The 24190-nt window shown below is 38.9% G+C and overlaps 1 protein-coding gene across 3 annotated transcripts in view; it reads left to right on the forward strand.

Annotated features, from left to right (window-relative positions):
* NEDD4L (NEDD4 like E3 ubiquitin protein ligase) overlaps positions 1-16057 on the forward strand; it is a 107077-nt gene extending 91020 nt beyond the window's left edge. For all 3 annotated transcript variants that reach the window (XM_065406763.1, XM_065406765.1, XM_065406766.1), the window contains 8 exons: positions 1030-1125; positions 6004-6077; positions 8854-8914; positions 9755-9814; positions 10342-10449; positions 12876-12972; positions 13571-13643; positions 15955-16057. In XM_065406763.1, coding sequence (XP_065262835.1) covers positions 1030-1125; positions 6004-6077; positions 8854-8914; positions 9755-9814; positions 10342-10449; positions 12876-12972; positions 13571-13643; positions 15955-16057 — 672 coding nt within the window. The remainder of the gene's footprint in view (positions 1-1029; positions 1126-6003; positions 6078-8853; positions 8915-9754; positions 9815-10341; positions 10450-12875; positions 12973-13570; positions 13644-15954) is intronic.
* Positions 16058-24190: the final 8133 nt, after the last annotated feature.

A 24190-nucleotide genomic window follows, 5' to 3' on the forward strand; every position in this document is an offset into this window, starting at 1 on the left:
TGTGAGAACCAAAGACACTTTTTTTCTTCCTCTTTCAGCATCCTCTTCTGTTCCCTCAGTCGTGGGGTTCAGGATCTCAGGGTGGGGTTCAAGGTCTTGATAATCACCCTAGGTCATTTCTGTTGTTCTTGCAACCAGATGTAAAACTGATGCTGCCTAATACTTAGTTCTACAATAACTCTTCTTGGTCGTCTCAACAATTTGTTCAGTGGGAGAGGAGCAAGATGCAGTTGATCTTTGTTGGAGTCTAGAGTGTCACTCGTATTTTTCTGCTAGTGACACATTACAGTGAATTCACTGCTTTAAAAATGCTGTTCAGCTGTTTGATCCATGCTCCTTCTCCCACTGTCTTTGTCATACTCACTTGAGTTTGGCTTATCACTTGTTCAATTAAAAATAAATGAATAAACTCTATTCTGACCTGATTCTTAGTTAATAAACTTTTCACTTATTTTTTTTTGCTTCTTGTAATTGGAAACCTTAATTTTTGATCACCTTTGCTGGTGCCATTTTCACTATTTGTTGTTTTGTTTTTCTCTCCTGTTGGCTCACTCTTTAATTGTAAATCTAATAGAAGTTGAAGACATGAGCCATCCAGGGAAATAGTGGGAATCTGGTAGTTGGTGGATTTTTTTCAACTCAATAAAGCAACTTAATAAGTTGGTAACAACTTTGCCTTGGAATGAAATGATACTACTGGGCTATTACAGACCATTTTAATTTGATTTATTTTTGTATAAGTAACACAGTCATGAGTGTGAACATAGAAAATATGGTATTCAGGAATAATGTAAATTAATAATGCAAACTATCTGATTTCCACTTTATTATAACTGTACCAAAATGAAAAGGAAGACTGTACAATCAGATAAGAAATGTGGGAGATTGCAATCCATTTTAATTATTTCTAGAGCTCTAATTTCAGATTATTGGTTTTTATATTAATAGAATATAGCATGTGATGTCAAGTAAACAATAATGTACGCATTTTCAAAGAGTGCTTACTTGTAACCTGTTCTGTTACTACAGGATAGTGAATATTATAACTCTTTGAAATGGATCCTGGAAAATGACCCTACGGAGCTGGATCTCATGTTTTGCATAGATGAGGAAAACTTTGGACAGGTATGTATCGGTTACTAAAAAAGAAAACAAAGAATTCAAACTTATCTTTCCTTCTTCTTTACTTGTCAGTTACTGCCAGACATTCACTACTGCTGGGCAGTATTTGTGATTTGGGAACATAATCCAAACTTTCAAGTGTTAATGGTCAGTACTGCCAACTGCCATGCAGGGCTCAGATCCTGGACTTCTTTCTCCAGGGGTCAGCTAAGATTATGGGAAAGTTCCATAAGTAAGTTCGTTCAGGCCCAGTGGCCAGGAGGTCACTAAATAGCAATCCTCTCAGTGAGGTGAACTACAAACAGTATGGGAAGCAGTGGTGTGCGCAAGCTTCCCCAACACTGTGCTAGAAAAGTTCCTCAGCTTTTGATCTGGAGGGACCACCTCCGGGGTGAGAGAGTAGGTGTCTTCATGCCCGATGCAGACTTTGGCCTCTGCGATCAGACTGCCAGTTAAGGTGCCAAGTGAAGATGGGGTTTGTTTTTTTCGTTTGTTTTTACTATATAGACACTACTGAAAATGAACTAGGTCAAAAACAACCAACTTATTAATGGGAGAGCTGGTAGCAAATGCTATTTTTACGTTGCCTAACACTCTCCATTATAAAAGATTCTTGTGACATTTTTTGTGGAAGCTCTTGCACCGCCTCTGTTTGCAGCAGGCCTTTGATATTGGCAGGGGGACCCACCCTGAGGCTACCAAGGTGCCTTTTCTTTGTCCCATGAAATTCTGTTAAACCTTTGCTGAGAAACTGTTAAAAATCATGGGGGGAGGGATAGCTCAGTGGTTTGAGCATTGGCCTGCTAAACCAAGGGTTGTAAGTTCAATCCTTGAGGGGGCCATTTAAGGATCTGGGGCAAAAATCTGTCTTGGGATTGGTCCTGCTTTGAGCAGGGGGTTGGACTAGATGACTTCCTGAGGTCCCTTCCAACCCTGACATTCTATGATTCTATGATCACTGTTTCCTGTCTCTCACTTACATTTGTCAGGAAAACTCTGGCAGCCTGCCAAAGTAACTAAACACCACAAATGTTCTAAGGCAGTGGTCCCCAAAGTTTTCAGTCACGCTCTCCCCTCTCCACCTCCTGGAGCTGGGGGGGAAGTGTGGACAGGGGTAATAGGGCCAAGGCTGGGGCCACAGCTGCAGGAGGGTCTGGGGTTGGGGCTGAGAATGAAGCCACAGCCAGGGGTCAAGGCTGGCACCGGAGTGGAGCCGAGGCTGGGGCCAGGAACAGAGCCATGGCCGGCCCACAGCCTATTCCTGCCTCTCCTTCCCTTTGGGGCACCACAAAGGCCAGAGCTCCCCCATTTCCCAGAGGTGTGCAGATGGCTGGAGAGAGACTCAGGCCAGGGTCCTCCCAGCTACCCCCTGCATCCCATATAACCTCTGGGAGAGCCACATAGGGCAGGAACTTCCTCAACTCTTGGGTGGTGGGGGAAGAGAGATACAGGCCAGGTTGGGCATTCATTTTTTCTCCCCCCACCACCACCTTTTTCCCCACCTGACTATCCCCAGTCCCACCATCTGGCCAGCAGTCCATCTCTCTTAGGTGCCTCTCCTGGGGCCAGCCAGTAGATTTGCTCTCTCCATGTCATTTGGGAGTGGTGGAGGGGTGGCGTTGCCTGATGTGCTTCTTGTCACCTCCTTTCTGCAGTGGTAGAATTGAAAACATTCCCCTTCCTTCTGGTCTACTACTTTCCCTCTCAACTTTGAGACTGATAGATTCCCCACATTAATGCAGAGAAATCCCCCAAGTAGCAGTGGCACAGACAGGAGTATTTCCAGTCTTATTGCAGTAGACTGGGGTTAGGAATGGTAAATTAGAAATTTTAAAAGGAAGGATACTTTTTGCTTCCCCAAAAAGGTATAAATGGAAGCAGGTGATTGGTAAGGGAGTATGGGATCTGTTATGGGAATGAGGAATCACAGCTCAGCCACAGACTGAATGAAACTCACAACTAGACAAAATGCGTACAGCTCCTCTTGCAGCAAATTAAAAGCCTTTAGAAGGTAGTGTACGTGTTAGATGATACAATAGCCCAAATTTCTCCAAGTTGATTTCACTGTATTGCACTGAAGTGCTCTGAGGAACTAGCATCCTGGAGAATCTCTTTGTGTAAGTGACTGAATGAAATTCTTAAGGAAGTGTATACCAGAGAGGGAGACATCTTTGCTTCCTGAATTTGCTATTGTCCTTGATGTTTTTATTCTACGTACATAGCCCAAAAATATGCAAGAAGTGAAGAACAATAATAGAATTTCAAACATCTGTTCTTTCTCCTTTAAAAAACAACAGGGGGAGAATTTTGATAGTTCTTACTAACAAGGCAGGAAATCCATGGGGTGGCTATTATCAATATGTAAAGTGCTGGGGAGCCTCCTTTCAATAACAGAAAATGAAAGGACCTGTGCTACATTCAGAGCCCATAATGGCTCTGAGATATTGTTTGTCCTTGTCTAAATGTGATGTAGCTTCTGGTGATGGGAAAGAAACAAGCAACAAAATCCTGCCTCGTCTTGGATGCCATTATTTGTGTCTGAGATCTGAATATCTTTATCCCCTTTGACCAGGAGACTAAAGCTGTTCTTTTATTTGTGATTTTCTTTTGTTGTCTTCTCTGATCTTCAGTTATTGCATAGCTGGGAGTCTCTGTGCTTTGTGTATGTGTCTGTCCCATATTGATGATAGTTTTTATCAAATCTCTCTTTTCCCTCCGCACCGTTTTACTAGGTACTTAGTTTATTGTTGTGTCCCCAGTTACTGGGGACTTCTGAAATGAAAATGCTGAGAGTGAAATACAAGGTTGTACCTAATATGGGCCAGATTCACTTCATGGGTTCCACCAGTAGAACTAGACTTCAGGATTGGGCAGTAGAAATTGCCAGGAGCAGAATAGTAGTTTAAAGTCAACCAGTGCCTTTCATCCTAGACCAAGTGCACATCCTGCACTGCAGGAGTGAATCAAAGCTCATGTTTGCACTGTAGGTGTAGTCACACATTCTGACTAAATACCTAGAGTCCAGTTCCAGCATAATGTGAACTCGGACTAATACTTTAGAGGGTTCTCTCAGGGACTTGTTTGGCTGTTCCCAAGTGTTGGTCAGGGTCTGGAGAGACTAGCCTGAAGACATTGTATTCATCTTCATGACAAATATGCTGTTTTTATTTTTTTCCTTTGCAGCTGCTGCTAAGGGGCATATGTTGTTTGACAGCTCGTCTTGTGCTCAATCTGCCATTCCATTCTTTAATTAAAAGATCCCATTTTCTGGCTTATGCAGTGCTCATCCGGAGTAATTTTTGTTGAACTCCTGCTTGTCAATTTTATTTTCCTCAGATTATTGTTTGCATCTATTTTAGTTTACTGTAAATTTTGGCATTTCTTGTTTTAAAGGATCTACCAATGAGTAAGTGGCAAACAAATACAGTAAATGGCTTTCAGTCTTACTCCTTCTTTCCCCGTCTAGGTTACCTCACTTTCTAGCAGAACTATATAATCATCAGAAACTTTCTTTAGAATTCTGTCCTCGTGGTTTTTGTGCTTAACAAAATCTTCTAACAACTCTGCCTGCTTTGTGGTGGTGCCCTTTTTCAAATCAAAGTTTCTCTGGTTATTATGGTGTCTGCTAACTTTAAAATTCTTCAAAATATTTGTCTAGATCTTCAGATAACTGTTCCGCATTTTGCCGAAACTGTAACGTGTTCATTATCCAAATGACTCTTCATACTCTGACCTAGTGTTCTGATCATGTCCCTCCTGCTAAACAATTCAGTATTAATCAACCACTAAAGGAGATTTCATTTGTAGTGGGTGCCTCAGATCTGCATAGATGTCAGGGGCACCCTCTGGCCGTGGCACCACCTCAAATGGGAGGCTCCATTGAAAAGAGCATACAGCCTGGGCTGTGTTTTCCTCACCTAAGCTCCACAGGGAATGATGTGTGTCACCTACCAGTCAGATTTCACCCTTTTAGCAACCCCAGTCTTGTGAAATAACCCCCCCATACAGAATCTGGAGAAGGGGAGATGGAGCCATGGAAGTGAATGATCTCCCCTTTTCTGCATGGGAAGAGGGGACATTTGTGAATGGAGAAGGAAGGAGAATGACCCAGACTCTGGTGTGGTAGTGGGCAGTTCAGGAGGTGTAGAGGGTAAAAGTGCCACCTTTATAGCCCCCAATCCTGTTTCCTCCACAGACTGGACTAGTCCCTAGCATAAGTTAAAGCAACCCATGTCTGTCTTATGTCTTGCTGCCATGGCCCCAGCGCTCATTTTCTTTTACCCCTGGACACTTCTCCCAGTACTACCCAGGGGTTTGCCCATGCTGGAGAAATACTACCCCAGCCAGTTAAGCTGACACTGTAGCAGCTTTGTGTTGCTGGAAGACAGCCACCATAGCAGGCTTGCTGTCCCAGGTGTTGTGAGGTGGTAATCCAAAAATTGCTTCACAGTCAATCTGTGTTCTTGACTCAACAAACTCTCTTTTCCCTATTGAGCATTGTTAATTTAATTCTTTACTAGTTGAATAGTAAACACAAAATGCAGCCCTGCCTCCTCACTTAATAATGAAATACAATGCATAATTCAAGCTCATAAATGACCATACAGCAATCTGTCCTAATGATGCCAGCTTTAAATATGAAACATCTCGACACTCAGTATAAAAGCCTCATTAGCTATTTTAACATATTAGTTACTTTTTAACATACATTGAAAACTATAGAGAGCTTATGAATTAGAAAATAGTTTAACAGATACTTATGTAATAACTCTCTTCTAATGAACTTTTAACACACTATTCAAAGATAGTAGATCTTAAAGATATATTTCCTGAAATAATTCCATGTTTTGTTTTTGTTTGTTTTTGTCTTTTAAAATACAGACGTATCAAGTCGATTTGAAGCCAAATGGGTCAGAAATCATGGTAACAAATGAAAACAAAAGGGAATATATTGAGTATGTATATACTTTATTGTATTAATTTAAAAGTCTAACAAACCACAATAGCATGCTTTTTGGAACTTAACCTGCTAAGAAATTACAGTGTGTAGCATAAACTCTACAGACAACTGATCATTAAGTAGAAAAATCCTTTTTACTAACATGACTTGTCTGAGTATTAGTGTTTTGCTGGTTTGAATTTTATCATTTTTAATCACTGTAGAAAGTACAACCAAGATTAATCAACCCAATTCATGGAATGTATTAAAATCTATCTGGATGTTTTGGCAGATAGTACTTTCAAGACTCGGTATCTATCCATTCTGGGTTTTGCCATTATTAATACTAGTCTTTAGGGTATAAATTCTAAACCAAAAGAAAGTCCAGATCTAAACACTACCATCTGAAGTCAAATTTACTGTGGATGGAAATGGATATTAGACTAGATAGCCTATCCAATTAAGATACAATAAGCAAACAGTAAAGCTCTAATTAATCTATTAACAAGCACGCATAAACAAAACTCTTTTTACTTACGTAGTATTTTATAACTTTTTGTTCAGCATTCTGGTCATGATTCAGCAAGATGCATGAGAGTTAGGCACATGCTTAAGTAACATATTGAATTGGAACCTGTAAAATGAATAGTTGCTACTTTTTTACTTTATATTGTTTGCAGTTTTCCAGTGTACTGAGTGACTCTCATGGGAAAAGCATTAGAAATTCTATTTTCTTCTCTGTTTTTATGAATTATTTTCTGTTGCTGCTCTTCATATCTAAAATATATCTACAAGCCTAATTGTTTTTACTTGATTGAAGGCATGTTATTTTTCCTGACTATTGTGTTTGCAGACGCATAAAATTAGGTGCCATAAACATTTATTTTCTCTTTCTTCTTAATACTGAGCAGTAAAGAAAAGCTCCTTGAAAATCTAGGGCTATGTTGTGAAAGTTTGCACAACTGAATTCTGCTTGCACCAAGGTTCTTCCTGTGTTGACTCACATATTCAAGTTATTCTCAGAGATGTGGAACGGGTAGCTTTTACATGTACACTTCCTCATTTCCTGGTTGTACATTCATTATATGGAAATAATTAGCATATCTGAAAAAATCCTTTCATAAAATTCCACAGGGATTCCCCCCACTCCTCCCAGAACATAGAAATAATTTGTATTCTCCGTTACACTAACAATACTCAAGCTATTATGTATGAAAATATAAACTACACCTTCGTCTTCCTCACCTTCTCTACCCACAAAAAAATAAAACATACAAACCAATAGCTGCTCACAAGCCTGCCTGATAACTAAAATGTACCTCTTAAACAAACCCTATATTAACTATATGTTCACAATAATCAAGAGTGTGTGCTTGTGAATGTAGGGAAGGAATGAGGAAGGAATTGGAATTATAAAGTGTTATTCAAAAAGACACAAAATGTTAATGCAGAAGTGATTTAGTATTGTAACACAAGCAGCATAAATGCTTGAGTTTCTGTACACCTTGGTGGCAGTGTAGATTGTTTAAATATAGTAGTGACTATTGTTTGCAGATTATTTAAATCATTTTACAGTCCTTCCTAGGGGATGCTGAGGCTCAGTATTCGTATTAAATCAAAAAACAAACAAAAAGCCCTTCCCAAAACCTGAATTCCTTGTTTTATCACAGGTACATGTATCAGTGCTATTGTCTGTAGATATAATTTCTGCATAAATTCATTTAATCTGTAGAAAATTGTTAAAAGTTCCAAACTCTCATTCTTTTGGTCCTAAATCACACTCAGATGAATTCTATTTTAATGAATTGTTTGAATCTTCCTAAATACTCTTATAAAAATACTAAAGTGTTCTAAAGTAATAATCCATCAGTACAATGTATACCTTCTCTTGACCACTCATATAGTTAAATGCAGTAGTAATTTTTATCATGGGACGACGGTATGCAATCATAATAGTAATACAGATTTCAGCCACAAAACAAGTAGCACTAGAAAGTTTATAATGGAAATTCAGGCTGTAGGCAAAACTTTCCGAAGTTTTGCTTTTTAATTGAATTAATGGGATGACTTACTATCCCAAATTCACTTTATATGTGTAAAACATACAAGCTAAGACTTTTAAAAATGGGTGCCTGAAGTTAGGGCCTTAAATCCATATTTAAGTATCTGGGAACTCCTGGGTGTTTCAGTGCTTTTGAAAGACAGACTATTTCTTCAGGTGCCTAAAAAATAAGGATAAATAATAATCTTGGAGTCTACCTTGAAGGCCCCATTTTTTTAAAAACTTAGAGTTTTCTAGGCTATTTCAATCAGAGACCAAGTTGTTTCACCATGTTCTGCTTAAAATAAATTTAATCTCCATAGGAACAAAAAGATTAATTTTGTGTAACTTCTGCACTTTTACTGCAAACCTCCTAATGATGTGGAAGGGTCATATCTAAAGATTTTTAAACATATGTCCAAAGCCATTTAAATGTAAGCTATTCTTTGGGATTACTTTTTTTTATGCTCATTGGTGTTTTTTTTTTCCACCACCTCATGTCTTCTCATGGAAATTTGAGCAGTTAATGAAGAGATGCACATATTCATATGCTCAGTAGACATCCAAACTCAAGCATAAATTGGAGGCATTTTTCCCTTCGTTTGCTCTGTTTATTTTATATCAGTGCTTGATGAATGATTACTGAAGCTATAAATGAGAAACTGAAAACATTAGAATAGGTGAGATCATTAAACATTCTGTTTATATCTTCTAATAAAAGTGTGTTTTTGTTTTTTTTTATCTGCTATAGCTTAGTCATCCAGTGGAGGTTTGTAAACAGAGTTCAGAAACAAATGAATGCTTTCTTGGAGGTAAGCTTCATTAGTTGTTTTCTGCCAAATAATCTTCTCAATTTATTGTGGTAGATCAAGATTCATCTTTTTTGCATGTACTTGTCAGGCCTAAAAGTTATGGATGGGAAATCTTGCAGTATCCCAAAATTCTAGTGTTTAGAAAAAATCAGTAATATCCTGAAAACGTTTTTATGGCTCCTCTCCTGTCAGATTCGTTCTCTTTCAACTTAAAAGATTTTCAAGGCTTTAAAATTAAGCAACATGAACTTCTAACTGATGATCCTAACATTACTTTTCTATTGTGACCACCAACTATATTCCATTCTCAAAACCCTTCTTTTCCTCCCTAGCCAGCAGTGATTACTTCTGTGCCATGCTGCCCTGCAACCATGGATCCTGGAACCCAGCAATCCACAGATCCTACCTTTAATTCTCCCTTGTGTGTTTCAAATTTCATTGCAGTTCTGTCCATTGCTGCACCTTTTTCAGGCTCTGGCTTCTAGAAGATTACAAGGATTGCTACTGCAGAGTGTCTGGCTTCAGTCAGTTCCTCCCTCCCATTAATTCACTAACTATAATAATTTCATTCTTAGTCTTATGGAAACCACATAGTGGTTTGGGTTGTAGAAGATGACAGAAATTCTGCTCACCATAGGCCTGTTGAACTGAAAAATCCTTGTCTTAAAAAATAAATCAATCAAATCTCCATGCCACAATATAATATTCACCATCTGGTATGGAAGTGTATGTTCATGTTGAGGAAGTTTGCTCTAAAATTAAGAAATGTCAGCCAAATGAAAACCAGATACTATAAATCTATTTTTGAGAAGACATTAGTTTTGTTTTGTTTTCTTTCAGGGATTCACAGAACTCCTTCCTATAGACTTGATTAAAATTTTTGATGAAAATGAGTTGGAGGTTAGTAGCTTTACATGACTTTGTTTTGTGGACAGTAGATCAGTACTGCATATTATTCTTAGAAATGCTAGATTCTGGAGTGAATGCTGTATGAATGGATTTGAAGGACCGGGTAGATTTTTCTCTCTAATTATTTGGTCTAGTTGAATGTGTGTTTTATATCATCATGATCTAGAGTGGAGAGAGGTGCTTTTCATTAAATCGGGGTGGGGGGGGAACAAACATGTTTGCACAGATTGAGCTAGGTTCTTAAGCATGTTCAGAACTTGCTGATTCAGCGACAGATGTGGTCCCTGTCTCATTGAGTGTACATACTAATTACATTCATCTTAGTGGAGTGCACAGGTCAACATTCTCCAGGAACTCTACTACAGATAGGAGAGCTTCCCTTTGTATTTGTATAAGCACTGCCTACCAATTTAAAAGGAGACAGCGGAGGGAGGGGTTAACACTGTTTTGTGTAGGTATTGTGTTTTCCTTTATGCACCATTTTCTATTAACATCTTAACAATTATATCCATACTTAGTTATTAATGTGTGGCCTTGGCGATGTTGATGTTAACGACTGGAGACAACATACAATCTACAAGAATGGTTACTGCCCAAATCATCCTGTCATCCAGTGGTACTGGAAGGTAATACTATTTACCCCACTCTTCTCATGATCCTTCTATTTCTGAGATGAATGCTGCACTGTATGATGTACATTTTGGTGTGAAGTCTGGGTTTTTTCTCCATGAAAACACCAAACAGTATCTTCTACACACACCGGATAATAACTACCATTCTTCTTTTGTTGGTTGACAGAGTTCAACATATTCGTTAATGATCTGGAAAAGGGGGTGAACAGTAAAGTGGCAACATTTGCAGACGATACACAATTATTCAAGATAGTTAAGTCCAAAGCAGACTGCTTGTACTGTCACCCTGTTTAGCAGGTCTGAGTGTGTGTGGTTTTTTGTTTTTATCCTTTTTGTGCTCTGTCCTCTTCTACTGCTTGAAATGATTTCTTTCCAATGTTGATGATATATTTGTATACTGTCATTGTGTCTCCCTGTGATCATTACTTAGCCTAGCTAACACACTTAGTTCTATTAATATTTCCTTGATAACGAAGAGTACAGTCGCATCATAGACATGTAGAGAGGGGCTATTTCCTCTTCCCCTGATTTGATGCCTCTGCACATACAGCCCAAAGTCACACTTTGTTCGTCTTTGTTTTGTTCATCACATAGCGAGCTTGGCTCTAATTGGCTATCAGCTGCCACATCTGTTTCTTTCCATGATGCTTTCTTTCAGCACTGATTCTTCCTCCCAATTTAAATCATCCTAAGGTTAGCCTTGTTATAGCACACCCCTCCCCCCAAAAGCCCTTTGTATAGACGTGAGCACTTCAATTTTACTTTTATGCTTTTTGCGCATAATGTTTCAAGAATGTCTCCTTTTTGACCCTCTCCCTCCGCTCTCCCAATCTAGTTTCCCTTTCACGTGTTGCTCTGATGTGTGTAGCAGCATAGGGAGCTAACCCATGAAACTGGTTTGATTTTGCATCTTCAGCAGTTTATGCGGTCATTTTGATTCTCTCAGATCTTGTTCTTTGCTTCGTTCATTAATTTTTCACTTCAAGATACACCTGTACTTGCTAAATATTGAGCTGTTTTGTCAGGGAGGTAGGAGTGTTAGCTTAAATAAATGTGAGCACTTGTGCCTACTTGGGTAGAACATAAAGCATGAAAAATAAATCTGGAGCTATATGTTTTGCTGGATAAGGACATTGAGATGTGTTTGCCGTCAGTAAAAGCGGTAGGCTCAAGATATATAAATGCCACCCTGCTCTTTACATACATCCAGTGGCTAAAATAGCCATAATATACAGGTGTATAACCCCCATATCAAAACAATACCTTAGGGAATAATTTGATGTAAAATATAGAATTTCTCTGTGATCTGACTACAGCGAATTTAGCACATCCAGTTAAGTGAATCTAATCAAATTATATCGTAGAAGATAGTAGCAAGGAATTGCATTATACATCAGTCTTCTTTAAGTGATTGTGCAGGGGCCTATGGTGGGATGTAATTGTGCACAACACATCTTGAAGAACAACAGTTACTGTACTACTCCAGGGGAATTCTGCACCACTATGCAATGCAGAATTTTGCAGAAATTAATGTTGGGCACACAGAACTTCCTTTTTTCCCATAGAATAGGCTACAGAGATGTTGGCTGCCACTAGGAGCCGCTGGACCTGGCAGAGCCCAGCTCGCAAATAGAAGACAAGGCTAGGCGGGAGGGGGAGGGAACTGGAGGGTTCCCAGCAGCTGCAGTTCCCAGCATGCTCTGAAGGAAGGAGGCGGCGCACACGAAACTCTGTGCAAGCCCAAGACCCAGAATCAAGCTGTTTCTCCCTCTGGATCCCTGGGGGGGAGAGGTTGAGGGTGTCTGGGCCAGGGGGGGGCCCCCAGATGGGCTCTGGGGGGAAGAAGGGGGCAGAAAGGCAGGAACTGGGTTGTCGTAGGGGTTTAACTTTCTGCTCCTGGAGGAGATTTTGTGTGTGTGTCTGTATTATTACAGACATACTTGCTGACAGGTATTTTGAAATAAATTACCAAAATAATTGAAACTGAGGTGATTATATAGTGTTATTTTGACAAATAACATTTTCAGAATTTTAAAATATTGTGTGCAGAATTTTTAATTTTTTGGTGCAGAATTCCCCCAGGAGTATTTTACAGGTAAGTAACTATTTTTACTGATTGTACCAAAAGGAAAGTCAACTCATCCAAAATACTGAAGTAACGTGTACTACTCCCAACTGCTGCCAAAGCACTGGGCTGTTTTGGGCTAATGGCAGTTGAGAGAAGAGTCTCTTTATCTAAGATTAGAAAGGCTGATATCACGCCAGCAAAAGAAAATACTGTAAGACTCTCCAACCTTTGAAGTTATCTATCTAGTTCTTGTGCTACAATACAAATGAATTTTTTTTGAAATCCACCTGATGCCTGCACACACTGTTGTATCATGTGATACAGCCTGCTGACTCTCTCTGTTTATGACTAGGCTGTCTTACTGATGGACGCTGAAAAGCGTATCCGGTTGTTGCAGTTTGTTACTGGGACATCACGAGTGCCTATGAATGGATTTGCTGAACTTTATGGTGAGTTAAAAATTGAAGGTACTTAAGGATGTTTAGCACTAAAAACTCTTTATTTTTGCTCTTTGAAATGGGTTGGACCAATTCTGAGTAGGATAATGGGCCAGCAAGACAACCTATGCACGACAGGGTTATTACAAGATGGAAGTTTTCACTCCAGTATCCGTTGAATTGCTCCTTCCCAACCCAGAAAACCTATGGAGGCTTTATGACAGCAGCTGTGGAGGGCACGTTCTTGCTCTCTGCAAGAATAACCTTGATAGGGTAAAGGGTGCGTATATATGGCTGCTGCTGTGCAGATTGGAAGCCCACAAGTACATCGCTGTTGCAGTGTTAATGTGTACTTATTTTGTGGCATTATATACACTGCACCTAAAATTAACTGTATGGAATAATGAGTAGACAGTATTTATAAATATAGGGCCAGATACTTAGCTTCTTTAACTTGTACTTTCACGTCAGTGCAGTCTACCAATTATACAAGCCGAGGATTTAGCCTATAATTTTGCAAACATTTAATTTTGAGTTATAGCATTTAAGTAGTCTATCTAAAATCCAGTGCTTAAACTATACTTGTGGGGATTTTTTACTCTTTGTCCAGGTTCAAATGGTCCTCAGCTGTTTACAATAGAGCAATGGGGAAGTCCTGAAAAATTGCCCAGAGCTCACACATGGTGAGTAATGAAAACATAAAATTAAGGAGTTTATGGATTGTTACACTGCCAAGAAAGGATGGATACTGGTGACCAAATTTGACAGGAACATACTCTATCTTAGGATCATGCCTTTGTGCTATAGAGACAGTTTTCTATAAAATGGGATAATCTCCAACCTTGTGTATTCACTGCCACAGTTCTAAACATTCAAGGAGCTTAGAATTATCTGCTCTCAAACTGCAGCCGGCATGAAACCGACAAAATTCCAGGAACTAGCCAGCTCAACGTCGGTCTGTTATAACTTCTTCTCTTAGTTTCCAAAAGGTTCTTTGTTTAATCCTGTCCTTCAACACATTAAAAGCTGATCTATGTTAGAAAACTAATAGGTGCAAAACCCTAATGTAGATTCACTTAAGCCACTTTAAATCATACATACTTTTATTTCGGTAAAGAATTTCTGTTCTATATGTGATCCAGTTGTCCCTTAAAGTTGGGAGATAGTTCTCTTGGGCTATAGCTGATATGTTTTAATGTATTTGTTGCACAGAAGGGATTCTACTTGAAAGCTTTTTCACCTTATTTCAAGCAATTGCTACTCCTGTACAGCAGCTGTTAATTTTCTATCAAATTTGAAGGAACCCATTAGTCTGCAAATTGCCTTAAGCACTTGGCAATTAAACCAGTGTGCTAATGAGATGGAAGTGTCTTCTATAACAGTTTTAATCCCTTCTGCTAGAAGACTTTTTTGTGTCTCTAATATAATTTACCTTTTTCAAATGGATAAGGGCTTAATCCTGCAAGGCACAGAGCAGTGGGACCTGATCCATCACATCACTTGAAGCACATGACTAAGTGTTTTGCTGTATTGGGGTCAGAGCACTCGACACCTTTGATGATCAAGCCCCAAGTCCCACATTTTTGCCATATCATTATTATGCTGGGTGAATCTTCTGCCTGGATCACTTTCCCTCTCATCATAAAAATACTAGTTTTAAATTAATATGCCAACACTTGTAGGTGTTGGCATCCTAAAGTTTGCTCTGTCGCTTGATAGAAATGGTGAGATTTGAACAATACAGAATAGTGCATGGGGCTGTTTACAGTGAAAGGTAGATTGTACAGAGAGGGGGACAGTGCTTCTGAGTGGCACGAGGAAAGGAACAAAAGTGCCTCGCATTAGAAGTACATTACTATTTTGTCCCTTGTTTCATATGTCTTACAGAATTACTACCCCTTCCTCTCTCTCTGAGAAACTAATGAATGGAAACAAATACGTGACATGGGAAAGAGGGACTGGCAATTGTACAAATAGAATCTACTTCAAAAATCTCTTGTTCCCTTCCTCCCTCTCTCCCCCAACCAGTCCTACCTTTGCAGGCAGCTTTTACTCTCATCACCACATGCCTAGGTTCAGTTTCAGTGAATGACTTTTATTCTCTTCCTTGGAAAGTGGATAGAATGAGCTCTGTGAAAATCTGAGAGCCAACAAAGCACAACCACAGGAAAAAAAAATGTGCACAGGAGCAGCTGGTTCCATAAGCTCCATCTGCCCCTGCCTTGTCAGACAATTCACTGAAAAGCGGAGGCCTTAGCCCAATTGACTTAATTTAAGTTAGCCAGACACATCCATAAAACTCAGATGACAGGCACTGAGAATCTGTGAAGCAAAAAAAAGAACCAAAAGATTAATTATTGTGAATGTTTTCCATGTATGGAAGCCCTATAAAATAAATGGGGCTTAAATTCTTTGGTGTACTATAGAAAATAAAACTTACAGCATTTAATAGTAATCACCTTTCCATAGGTTTTTGAACCATCCTACAGAATTCTATAGCAGGAGGCTGAACTTACTTACAGAACAATTTCTGTTATCTATTACATTATCAAGGATGTTTTCAAAGAGCCTTCTCTCTGTTTTTTGTTGCTGTTCCCACTCCCCTAGAGGGAAAATGAGCATCTGACCTTTAAATTCAGTGCATCTCTGTTGAGTCTTTGGAACTGATACAACTCTGTCTGAAGCCAGGTTTCGTATAGAAAGAAACCATTAAAAATACATTATTTTTTCTCTTCCAAGTAGATTTGAACAATTTTCCACTCTCAGGTCTGAATGGGAAGAAAGGGCTGGTTATCTGTGGATACCAACTTCAGAGCAACCAGAGTTATTAGCAGGGGCACAAGAGCTTAGGAGAAAAAGGAAATATGTAGCTGGTTCCATTTAGACAATAGGATAACACACCCCTGATGAAGCCTCCAAATTATTTGACCTCCGTATACTTTTTATTACTTTAAGTTGATTATCAAATGATACTTTTTCCCCCTTCAATTTCAGCTTTAATCGCCTTGACTTACCTCCTTATGAATCTTTTGAAGATTTACGAGAGAAGCTTCTTATGGCAGTTGAAAATGCTCAAGGATTTGAAGGAGTGGATTAAAACAGCTACTTTTTTTTTCCATCGAGCAAGTTCTGCTTGAACTGTTGAATTTGCCTAATGGACATTAACAAGTGACAATGGCAAAACAGTTGCACAATGTTGGTTCATGGAGCAAACTCTTCTACAGTGCAGTTGCCTAAATTCAGAAATTTGAACTACAACCTGTGGATAACATTTCTGATATTTCCACAGTAAATCACCAACTGGTTGACATGTACTCTAATTACATTTCAGCAGGACTTGTTCTATTTATGTTGTGCCTCTGTAGGCAAAGCCCTTAATAAATATTTTACATACTTTCTAATGACAATGAATGGAATTAATCACTTTACAGGTATAGTATTACAACTCATGTTTACTTTTTAAATGATTTAGACATTTTCAGATTTTATTTCATCACAATTAAAAATGTCATCTACTTGGAAAAATGAGCATTTTTTCTTATCTTAATTTCATACCAGACTTGATGCCAGTGGCATTTTTACTTTCAAAATGCATTTTGAGCCTTGTCCCCCCAACCTATTAGAAAAGCTGGAGTAACTGATGTGAGAAATTTTCTGCAGATGGAATATATTAATGGCAAATCTAAAAGCTTTTCATTGAGCACATTAATATTTTCTGTACCCAGAAGAAAAAGTACAGATTGGATGTTACATTTTTGTATAAATCAATAGAATAGTTACAAGCTGAGAGAGGATCATAACATAGCATGCCAAATCTCACGGTCAATAAAGAAATCACCTCATTATTCCTTGGTAATATTTGTGTACTATAAAACATTTTGGGATAGGGTTGGCATTATCACTATAGGAAAAAATGCTTAACCCTGTCATTAACTTTGTACAGTGATTCTTTTACTATCCTTTCCTCTTTACTATTTGCAATGGAGGCAACCTGGCACTGCTTGATTTGGAACTGTGGAAACCAGATCTGTTTTGTCTCCTATTTGTATGCATTTGCTAATGATACCTAAAGAACAAGGTTGGGTTTTTTTGTTTGTTTCCAACTGCACCAACTCTAAAGGCACTTTATGTAACACATGGAGGTCATATCTGTTTTTTATCATAAACATTAATGTGATTATATTCCTTCTCACTGCACATGTCTTTCGGGTGCAATATCTATCAATTGTGAATTTGGCTGCTGCTGCTGTATAAAAACCAGATGTAGAGCTGGGCCTGCAGACATGTTCTCACCAATTGTTTTTGTGATTTTTTTATTCAATCACAAAGATTTATTTAATATATACAGTTATCTAATCAATTTTGTTACCTATGACATGTTGCATGCTTAAACTATAATGCCTGAGTTGTATCTGTTGTGTGATAGATTAAAGGCAAAAGAGAAGACTTGCATTTGATCCACTGAAGTTAAATGGTTAACATAGTAGTAGGGTAGGTTTGAGGGTATGCATTCAGCAATTTGATTATCTTCAGCTTTGTGAGTTTTTGTCCATCTACGTAACACACTTTGTTGTTTTTTCTAAGAACCCGACTAATACTTATTCACAAGCAAGATGACAGAGTGCAAGAATATCTGAAACAATTTCACCCCTTATTGCCAAGAACTGAGCTTTTTTTTTTTTTTTTTTTTTTTTGGCACATGCAATCCGCTACCAGCAATGCGTTCGGCAGCAGTTGCAGGCAGGGAGTGTAATAAGTATTAACTCTAGCCATGAGAGCTAATTTAGCAAAACTCATCAAAGCTAATAACATTCAGCAAATGCTAATTTGTCAAACTTTGCCTGGCTTGGGATGCAGCCTCAGTTTGCTCACAAAAGTTTGAAGAGTCAATAGGTGCATGAAGAAGTTTTGAACCTTCTCATTTGAATGTAGATTAAGGTTAATTCCCTTTCTATATTAATTTTATTTTCAGACATTCCTTTTTTTCCATCTGGTGAGCTGAAAATCTAGACATGAGAATGAAGTGGGCTAGATCTGAATAGATGTAAAACACTATATTGATAGCCTCTTACGCTTTTAGTAAGTGGGATCTGATCTTTCTAACGTGTATCTACATGCCAAACTTCTGTCGCTAGAACATGGAATTGCCTTTAAAAATCTGTCATACTCCACGGTCAGTTTTTTTTTGTTTTTTTTAAAACAATGTCTTAACTGGAAGAGTTTTTGTATGTTTGGAGGCAACATTTTGCTTCAGTGCCATGTAACAGAACCTTATTCCAAGGACTGCTATGAAGTTTGCGCTATAGACTTGAAATATAAACTAACGCTTGTGTAATAAGGGAAAGTGTAGTCTACAAGTTAGGCTGGGGGAATTGGGAGTCAGGACTTGAGTTAAATTCCCAACTCTGCCATCACTGCCATTGTGACTCCTTGGTTGAGTCATTTAAATTCTGTGCCTGTTTCCCCATCTGCAAAATGGGCTTCAGATCTGTGTGTAAAGATGAAAGGCTCTGTATAACTGCACAAGATGAAACAATAGAACATAACTTTTTAAGACCAGGCTTTTAGAAAACTAGGCTAACGTCTTTTCAGATCCACTTACACATAAACTAAGAATAGAAACTCCAAAAGACTTCAGTATACATTACTGTATTGAGGTAAATTCCTGCCAAGGAGAAAAATTGTATTTTTAATCACTGAAAGTACTCAGTATTGGAAAATAAGTACAAGAAATGTTTCTCAAAAAATATCCCCCAGCCCCTTAGCGTCCAGAGAACTTAAACCTTACTGTAGAAGTGAGTCTGTCCCTTTTCGTCAGGGTCTCTAAGAGATCCAAAGTTGGTATTCCAAATCCGGGCTATTGCCAAGGTAAATTTATAATGTGAAAAGTTAATTGTTCATCTAACCCCTTTATTGCACAAAGTCTTACGTGTTGCATGTTAGAAGTTCTTTTTCGTTCGCTCACAGGCAGTTCCTGAGCAGCACAATCCTTGGATTTTAGCCACCAGTGAAGTTGTTTTGATGTAGCTGCACTGGTGCAAACCTCTAGTGTAAATGCACTGCACCAGTGCAAAGCAGATGTTGCACTAAGGTAGCTTAACTTAGTGGCTAAAAACCCTACTGTAGAAATGCCCCTTGTGTCAGCCAAAAGGCTTTACCACCTGTGGAATCTGTTCTTTAAACCCAGAGAATTGTCTTCAGTTTTGCAAATGACTTGTGTGAGGTCCAGGTACATAGTGTGTGCTTCAGCAAAACAGCACCTATAAAGGAGTTTGATTCTATTCTACAGATTACTTTGTAATTAAGAACTGTATATGTTGAAGCTGTTTTTGCATTGACTATTAGGATATAAAGTAGATTTCTTGGAGTTTCTGTTCTAATGCACTGAACCTCTTAGAAGTTCTTCTGGAATTCCTGACACTGTATTTGAAGGACTCTTTCTAGGGAAAGGTGGCTAAATGTCTCTTATTTATTAAACCTTAATTAATGAGGAAATTGCTCCATTTGGACTTGTGCTCTAACTTGGTGCCTTTCTTTAATATTCAAATACTGTATTCACATTCATTCACCTTAACTATGTATGGATAGTTCACCCCCTTAATCATAAAACAGATACTTTTGTAGAATTTGTATTTTTAAAAAGATTCTAAATGGCCAAATTATTGTAATGCTTGCTCACATCAAGTCTTTTATATCTCTGGCTCTCTTGTAAGGCAGGTCAGTTACGTATCGTAATTCCAGCGTTTATTCCTAGTTGATGGAAACTCATTATGACTGGACCTAATTTCTTCCTGAAAATTTATCTTCCTTTTGTCTTGCCACTGAAGTTAACCAAAAAAAAGCAAATTTGTTATTTCACTCAATTTTATTTTTAAATCTCTCATCCTAGAGAAGACATCCCTATCTCTGAATTTCTCATGCAGGGAGGGCAAGCTGCGTGCTCTCTTGTAATATTTTCTGACAAACCAGCAGAGGATGCTGCTCTACAGACTAACCAAGTATCTCATTTCCTCCCTCCCACCCCAAAATCTCCACTACCCCAAAAGACATCCACTACCTCTGTTATGTGATTAGCTTTTACTGACTGGGGATCGAGACTGCAGAGTTCGGTATCATACTTGCAAATCTCACTTCTGAGATATTGAATCTGTTCATATACTTTTGAGTGAAACCCTGGCCTTGATGAGGTCAATAGCAAAACTCCTACTGACTTCAGTGGGGCCTGGATTTTACCCTTTGTGTTCTGGAATTTATAACCGGGAGGAATAAGTGACACGTTTGGACCACTTTTTCAAATATATATAAATAAGTACAGTATACCCAACTATATACAAAATTGAATTTTTAATAGGTAAGATGAAAAAGAAAAAACCCTGTATACTGTACTTATAATTACCAGAGTGGACATTTTACAAGCATGAGGGTGGTTTTTAATAGCAAAAGTCTTTTCTTTTGCTTGTACGGAATTTTGGAAAAAACTCTCTTCCGACATCTGTTAGACGTTGCACTAAAAAGCGATACATGTTTGAAATGCATGGGAAAATTGTTTTGCTAAAACTGGAATCTAACCCATATTAATGTTACATATCCCTCAGGTCTGTCATACTGCACACATAACATTACATTCATATCACATGACCACCCCCACAAACCATATTTAATCACATGCCTCTATATTTCTAAGCCATCTGGATTTTCTTACGTTGCTCTTTCATTTAGAATGTCATGTTTTCCTCTTTCAGTTAACGTCCATGTAGCTTTTGTTCTTTTTTTACCACTATATATACATATATAAACACAGTGTGTACCCACATACAGTAGTACATATATGTAATGCATTTTTATACGTCTTTAATCAATTCTGTGTTCAGGATTGGCTTCTAAAGAGGATTGTGAGCAGTTTGTCTCCAATGCAGCTTTAGCAAAGCCATGCCATAGTGAATACGTTATGATTCTCAGAACCCAAATAAAACCACTAGAAGGTGATTTTGCTATGCTCTGTGTTTGTGAACTTATGACCTTTATTCAAATTTAAACCTGAAATGACTACTTCCAAAGGTGAAAAATAGTTTCAAACATTCCAGATGAAATTCACGATCTTTCGTAACTTTTTATTGTAAAACACCTCAGAATATGAGGCTATTTAAAATTATACTAAAACTACATTAAAATTGATTTAAAAACAAACAAACTGAAAACTACTATTTATAAATAATGCTCATTTTCACAATCAAAATAGCTTTAAAGTACGGTTGGATTTGATACACAGTGGAAAATGTTTTTTGTTTTTGTTTAAGGACAAAATCATTTTTTCCATTTATTTTCTTAAGAGAAGTGAAGGAGATTGTAGTTTGTTTTCCTGACAGCAAAAGATCAATGTGACAAAATGAAGTTGTTGTAATGAAATGATGCAACTTGTTAAATATTTAATAAAGAATTATGGAAGCTGGAAGATTTTATACTTCAAATACACGGTCTGTCTAATTGAAAACTTGTTGTATTGTGTTAAAAGGGTTGTAACGTCCAGTAAAATTCGGGGGGGAGGGGAGATGCAGGGAAGTAAACAATGGTAATCAGAGCACCTATGTACAATGTATCTGAAGCATTACTACCATCCAGGTACTGCACCTTTTTTCTTGATAATTACTACTTGACAGTTGTTGACTTGCACAATTAATGCATGGTTAGTGTGCATACAATATACTGTTTTACACATTCTTTTGAAGGAATGCCATGGTATTAAATTCAGAATCTCCTTCCCCCCCACACACATCTCCCTACCCCTAACTCATGCACCAATGTTAAGCTGTTTTTAATACCAAAAAGTAACTTTTGTTAAAATTATTTCAGCAGATGCAAGATGCAAACTGATTCAAAGTAAGCCCTTCTGTTTTTATATTATTCAACTTTCAGGAGTTACTTACAAGCTTTATTTTATGATTCAACATACCTACAGCAAGTATATATTTTTAAATCCTGCATCTGTGAACAATCTTTACAAATCTTCCCACTGTAACTATTCAAATATAGGTTTTGAACAAGAACACAAAAATGTGAACATTAAATGCAATTAAGTGTGCTGCTTTTATCTCATACATATACTACCAAGTTCCTAAACATCTATAAAAGGAAACTTACTATATGCACTTTAAATAGAGCGTGCTAACTTATCTTAGAACATGGATTAAAAAGAGAGATGTCTTAATTTAACAACCAAGCCCATATTAGTGCTATGTAGCTCATCCTCTTTTGTACCATGTGTTTCAGTGCCACAATTCAAACTCGAAATACAGCAGTACTAAGTAACTAAATTCTTGGCCACTAACCGTAACATAGATGCTGTGCATTACAGTCGCCAAACAGGAAAGGCTGGAAGCTTGGGCAGGGATGTTCTTTCTTCTGTGTTTGTACTGCGCCTAGCACAATGACATGACAAAGGCTCCTAGGTACTGCGGTAAATACAAAGAAACACTATCAGAGAAATCAGACCTCTTGGTTCAAGCAAGTCACACTTCTGACTCAGTAGACGACTTTGGAAATACCGTACCTTCCTCCACAACCATTAGACTCTCTGTCCCCAGTACTGATGAGCAAGGTAGGAGGCGTAATAACCAGAAAGGGAGATGTATATGTGCTCAGTAGGAAGTTAGTCTTTAAAACTAAGGGTACGTCTTCACTACCCGCCGTATCGGCGGGTAGCAATCGATTTATCCAGGATCGATATATCGCGTCTCGTTAAGACGCGATATATCGATCTCCGAACGCACTCACCGTCGACTCTGGAACTCCACCAGAGTGAGCGGCGGTGGCGGTAGCGCAGTCGACGGGGGAGCCGCGGCCGTCGATCCCGCGCCGTCTGGACCCCAGGTAATTCGATCCAAGATACTTCGACTTCAGCTACGCTATTCGCGTAGCTGAAGTTGCGTATCTTGGATCGATTCCCCCCCCCCCCCAGTGTAGACCAGCCCTAAGAATAATGTGAGGTTGGGGCTCCCTTAAACTGTCCTATTGCTGCCCTGAACTTTACTTCAGATAGGTGCAGAGGCCGCTCAAGAAAATCTGCCACCCAAGGCAAAACTTCAGTGTACCAGTCCCTCCCATCACCTAGAACAGAGGTTCTCAACTGGGTGGGTGTATGCATTGGGCTTTCTAGGGGAGTATGGCATGCCTTCTGATGGTTCAGTGGTTATAGTAAAAGGGGGGGGGGTAGGGTCCAAGCACCAGGTCTAGCACCATGAAGGTTTGGCCTGACCGCCCTGCCACCCCAGGCAGAATCAGCCACCCTAGGCAGCTGCCTTGTTAGCTTATAGCAGACCCTGTCAGCTGAGTCTGGAGCATGTATTTGACTTACACCAACAATGCAATTAGCTGCCCTGTGACCTTCTATCATACCTTCCAATTAACCACAGCTGAGGGATCGCACAGACGGTGCAATTCCATTGTCGGCTCAGGCTAATGCTTGTTTGTGTATCATTGTCCAGGGGCTGGAGGAGAGTCTTGGGAAAAGAATGACAACGGGCAGAAACATGACATTGCCCCACCATCTTCCAGAAACACTGCAAGTCACCTGCAACAAATACCTGATGGCTATCAGTGACTGGAAACCTTTGCCATTACGTTCCTGTGGGGTGTATCATTGAACATACCAAGTGATCATTTAAAGATACTGAACACCATTTAAGGACTTAACCCTTCAGGATTCTGAATAGATATTTTCCTTGATGAGTTGCTTGAACATACCGGTATTCTGATCAGGTCTCATTTCTACAGGAAAACTACTACTTCATCTTTCTCCACCCTCAGTAACAGCCCTTCACTCTCCAGCTATGGAGGCTACCCGTTCCAGAAAGCCAAAGGTTACGCCAGAGACAGCTTTTGTTGACAGACTCGCATTGTTTGTTTTTGAAGCACTTTGTTTTCGGCTTAATCACTTCCCAACAATTCTTCTGCTTCGTTAGGCTTGGAACATGTTCAAGCTGCTCACTGGTGCTTCTGCCTTCAGCTCCCTCATTCCTGCCTCCGCAGCAGCAATTAGTTTATCTCTGAACATTCTTTTTCTGTGCTTGCCCATTTGCTCCCTTGACAAGGAGTTCCCCCTTGCCCATAACTCATCTCCTGTCCACGCTTGGGAACCGTAGCACTTTCTGAGACCACCTGCTGCCATGGCATCCGGATGACATTTTTCAAAGCTGATCCTACCAGCCACAACTGAGTCCTTCATTCGGCTGGA

The sequence above is a fragment of the Emys orbicularis genome, chromosome 6, assembly GCF_028017835.1.
Source record: "Emys orbicularis isolate rEmyOrb1 chromosome 6, rEmyOrb1.hap1, whole genome shotgun sequence".
In the NCBI taxonomy this organism is placed as follows: Eukaryota; Metazoa; Chordata; order Testudines; family Emydidae; genus Emys; species Emys orbicularis.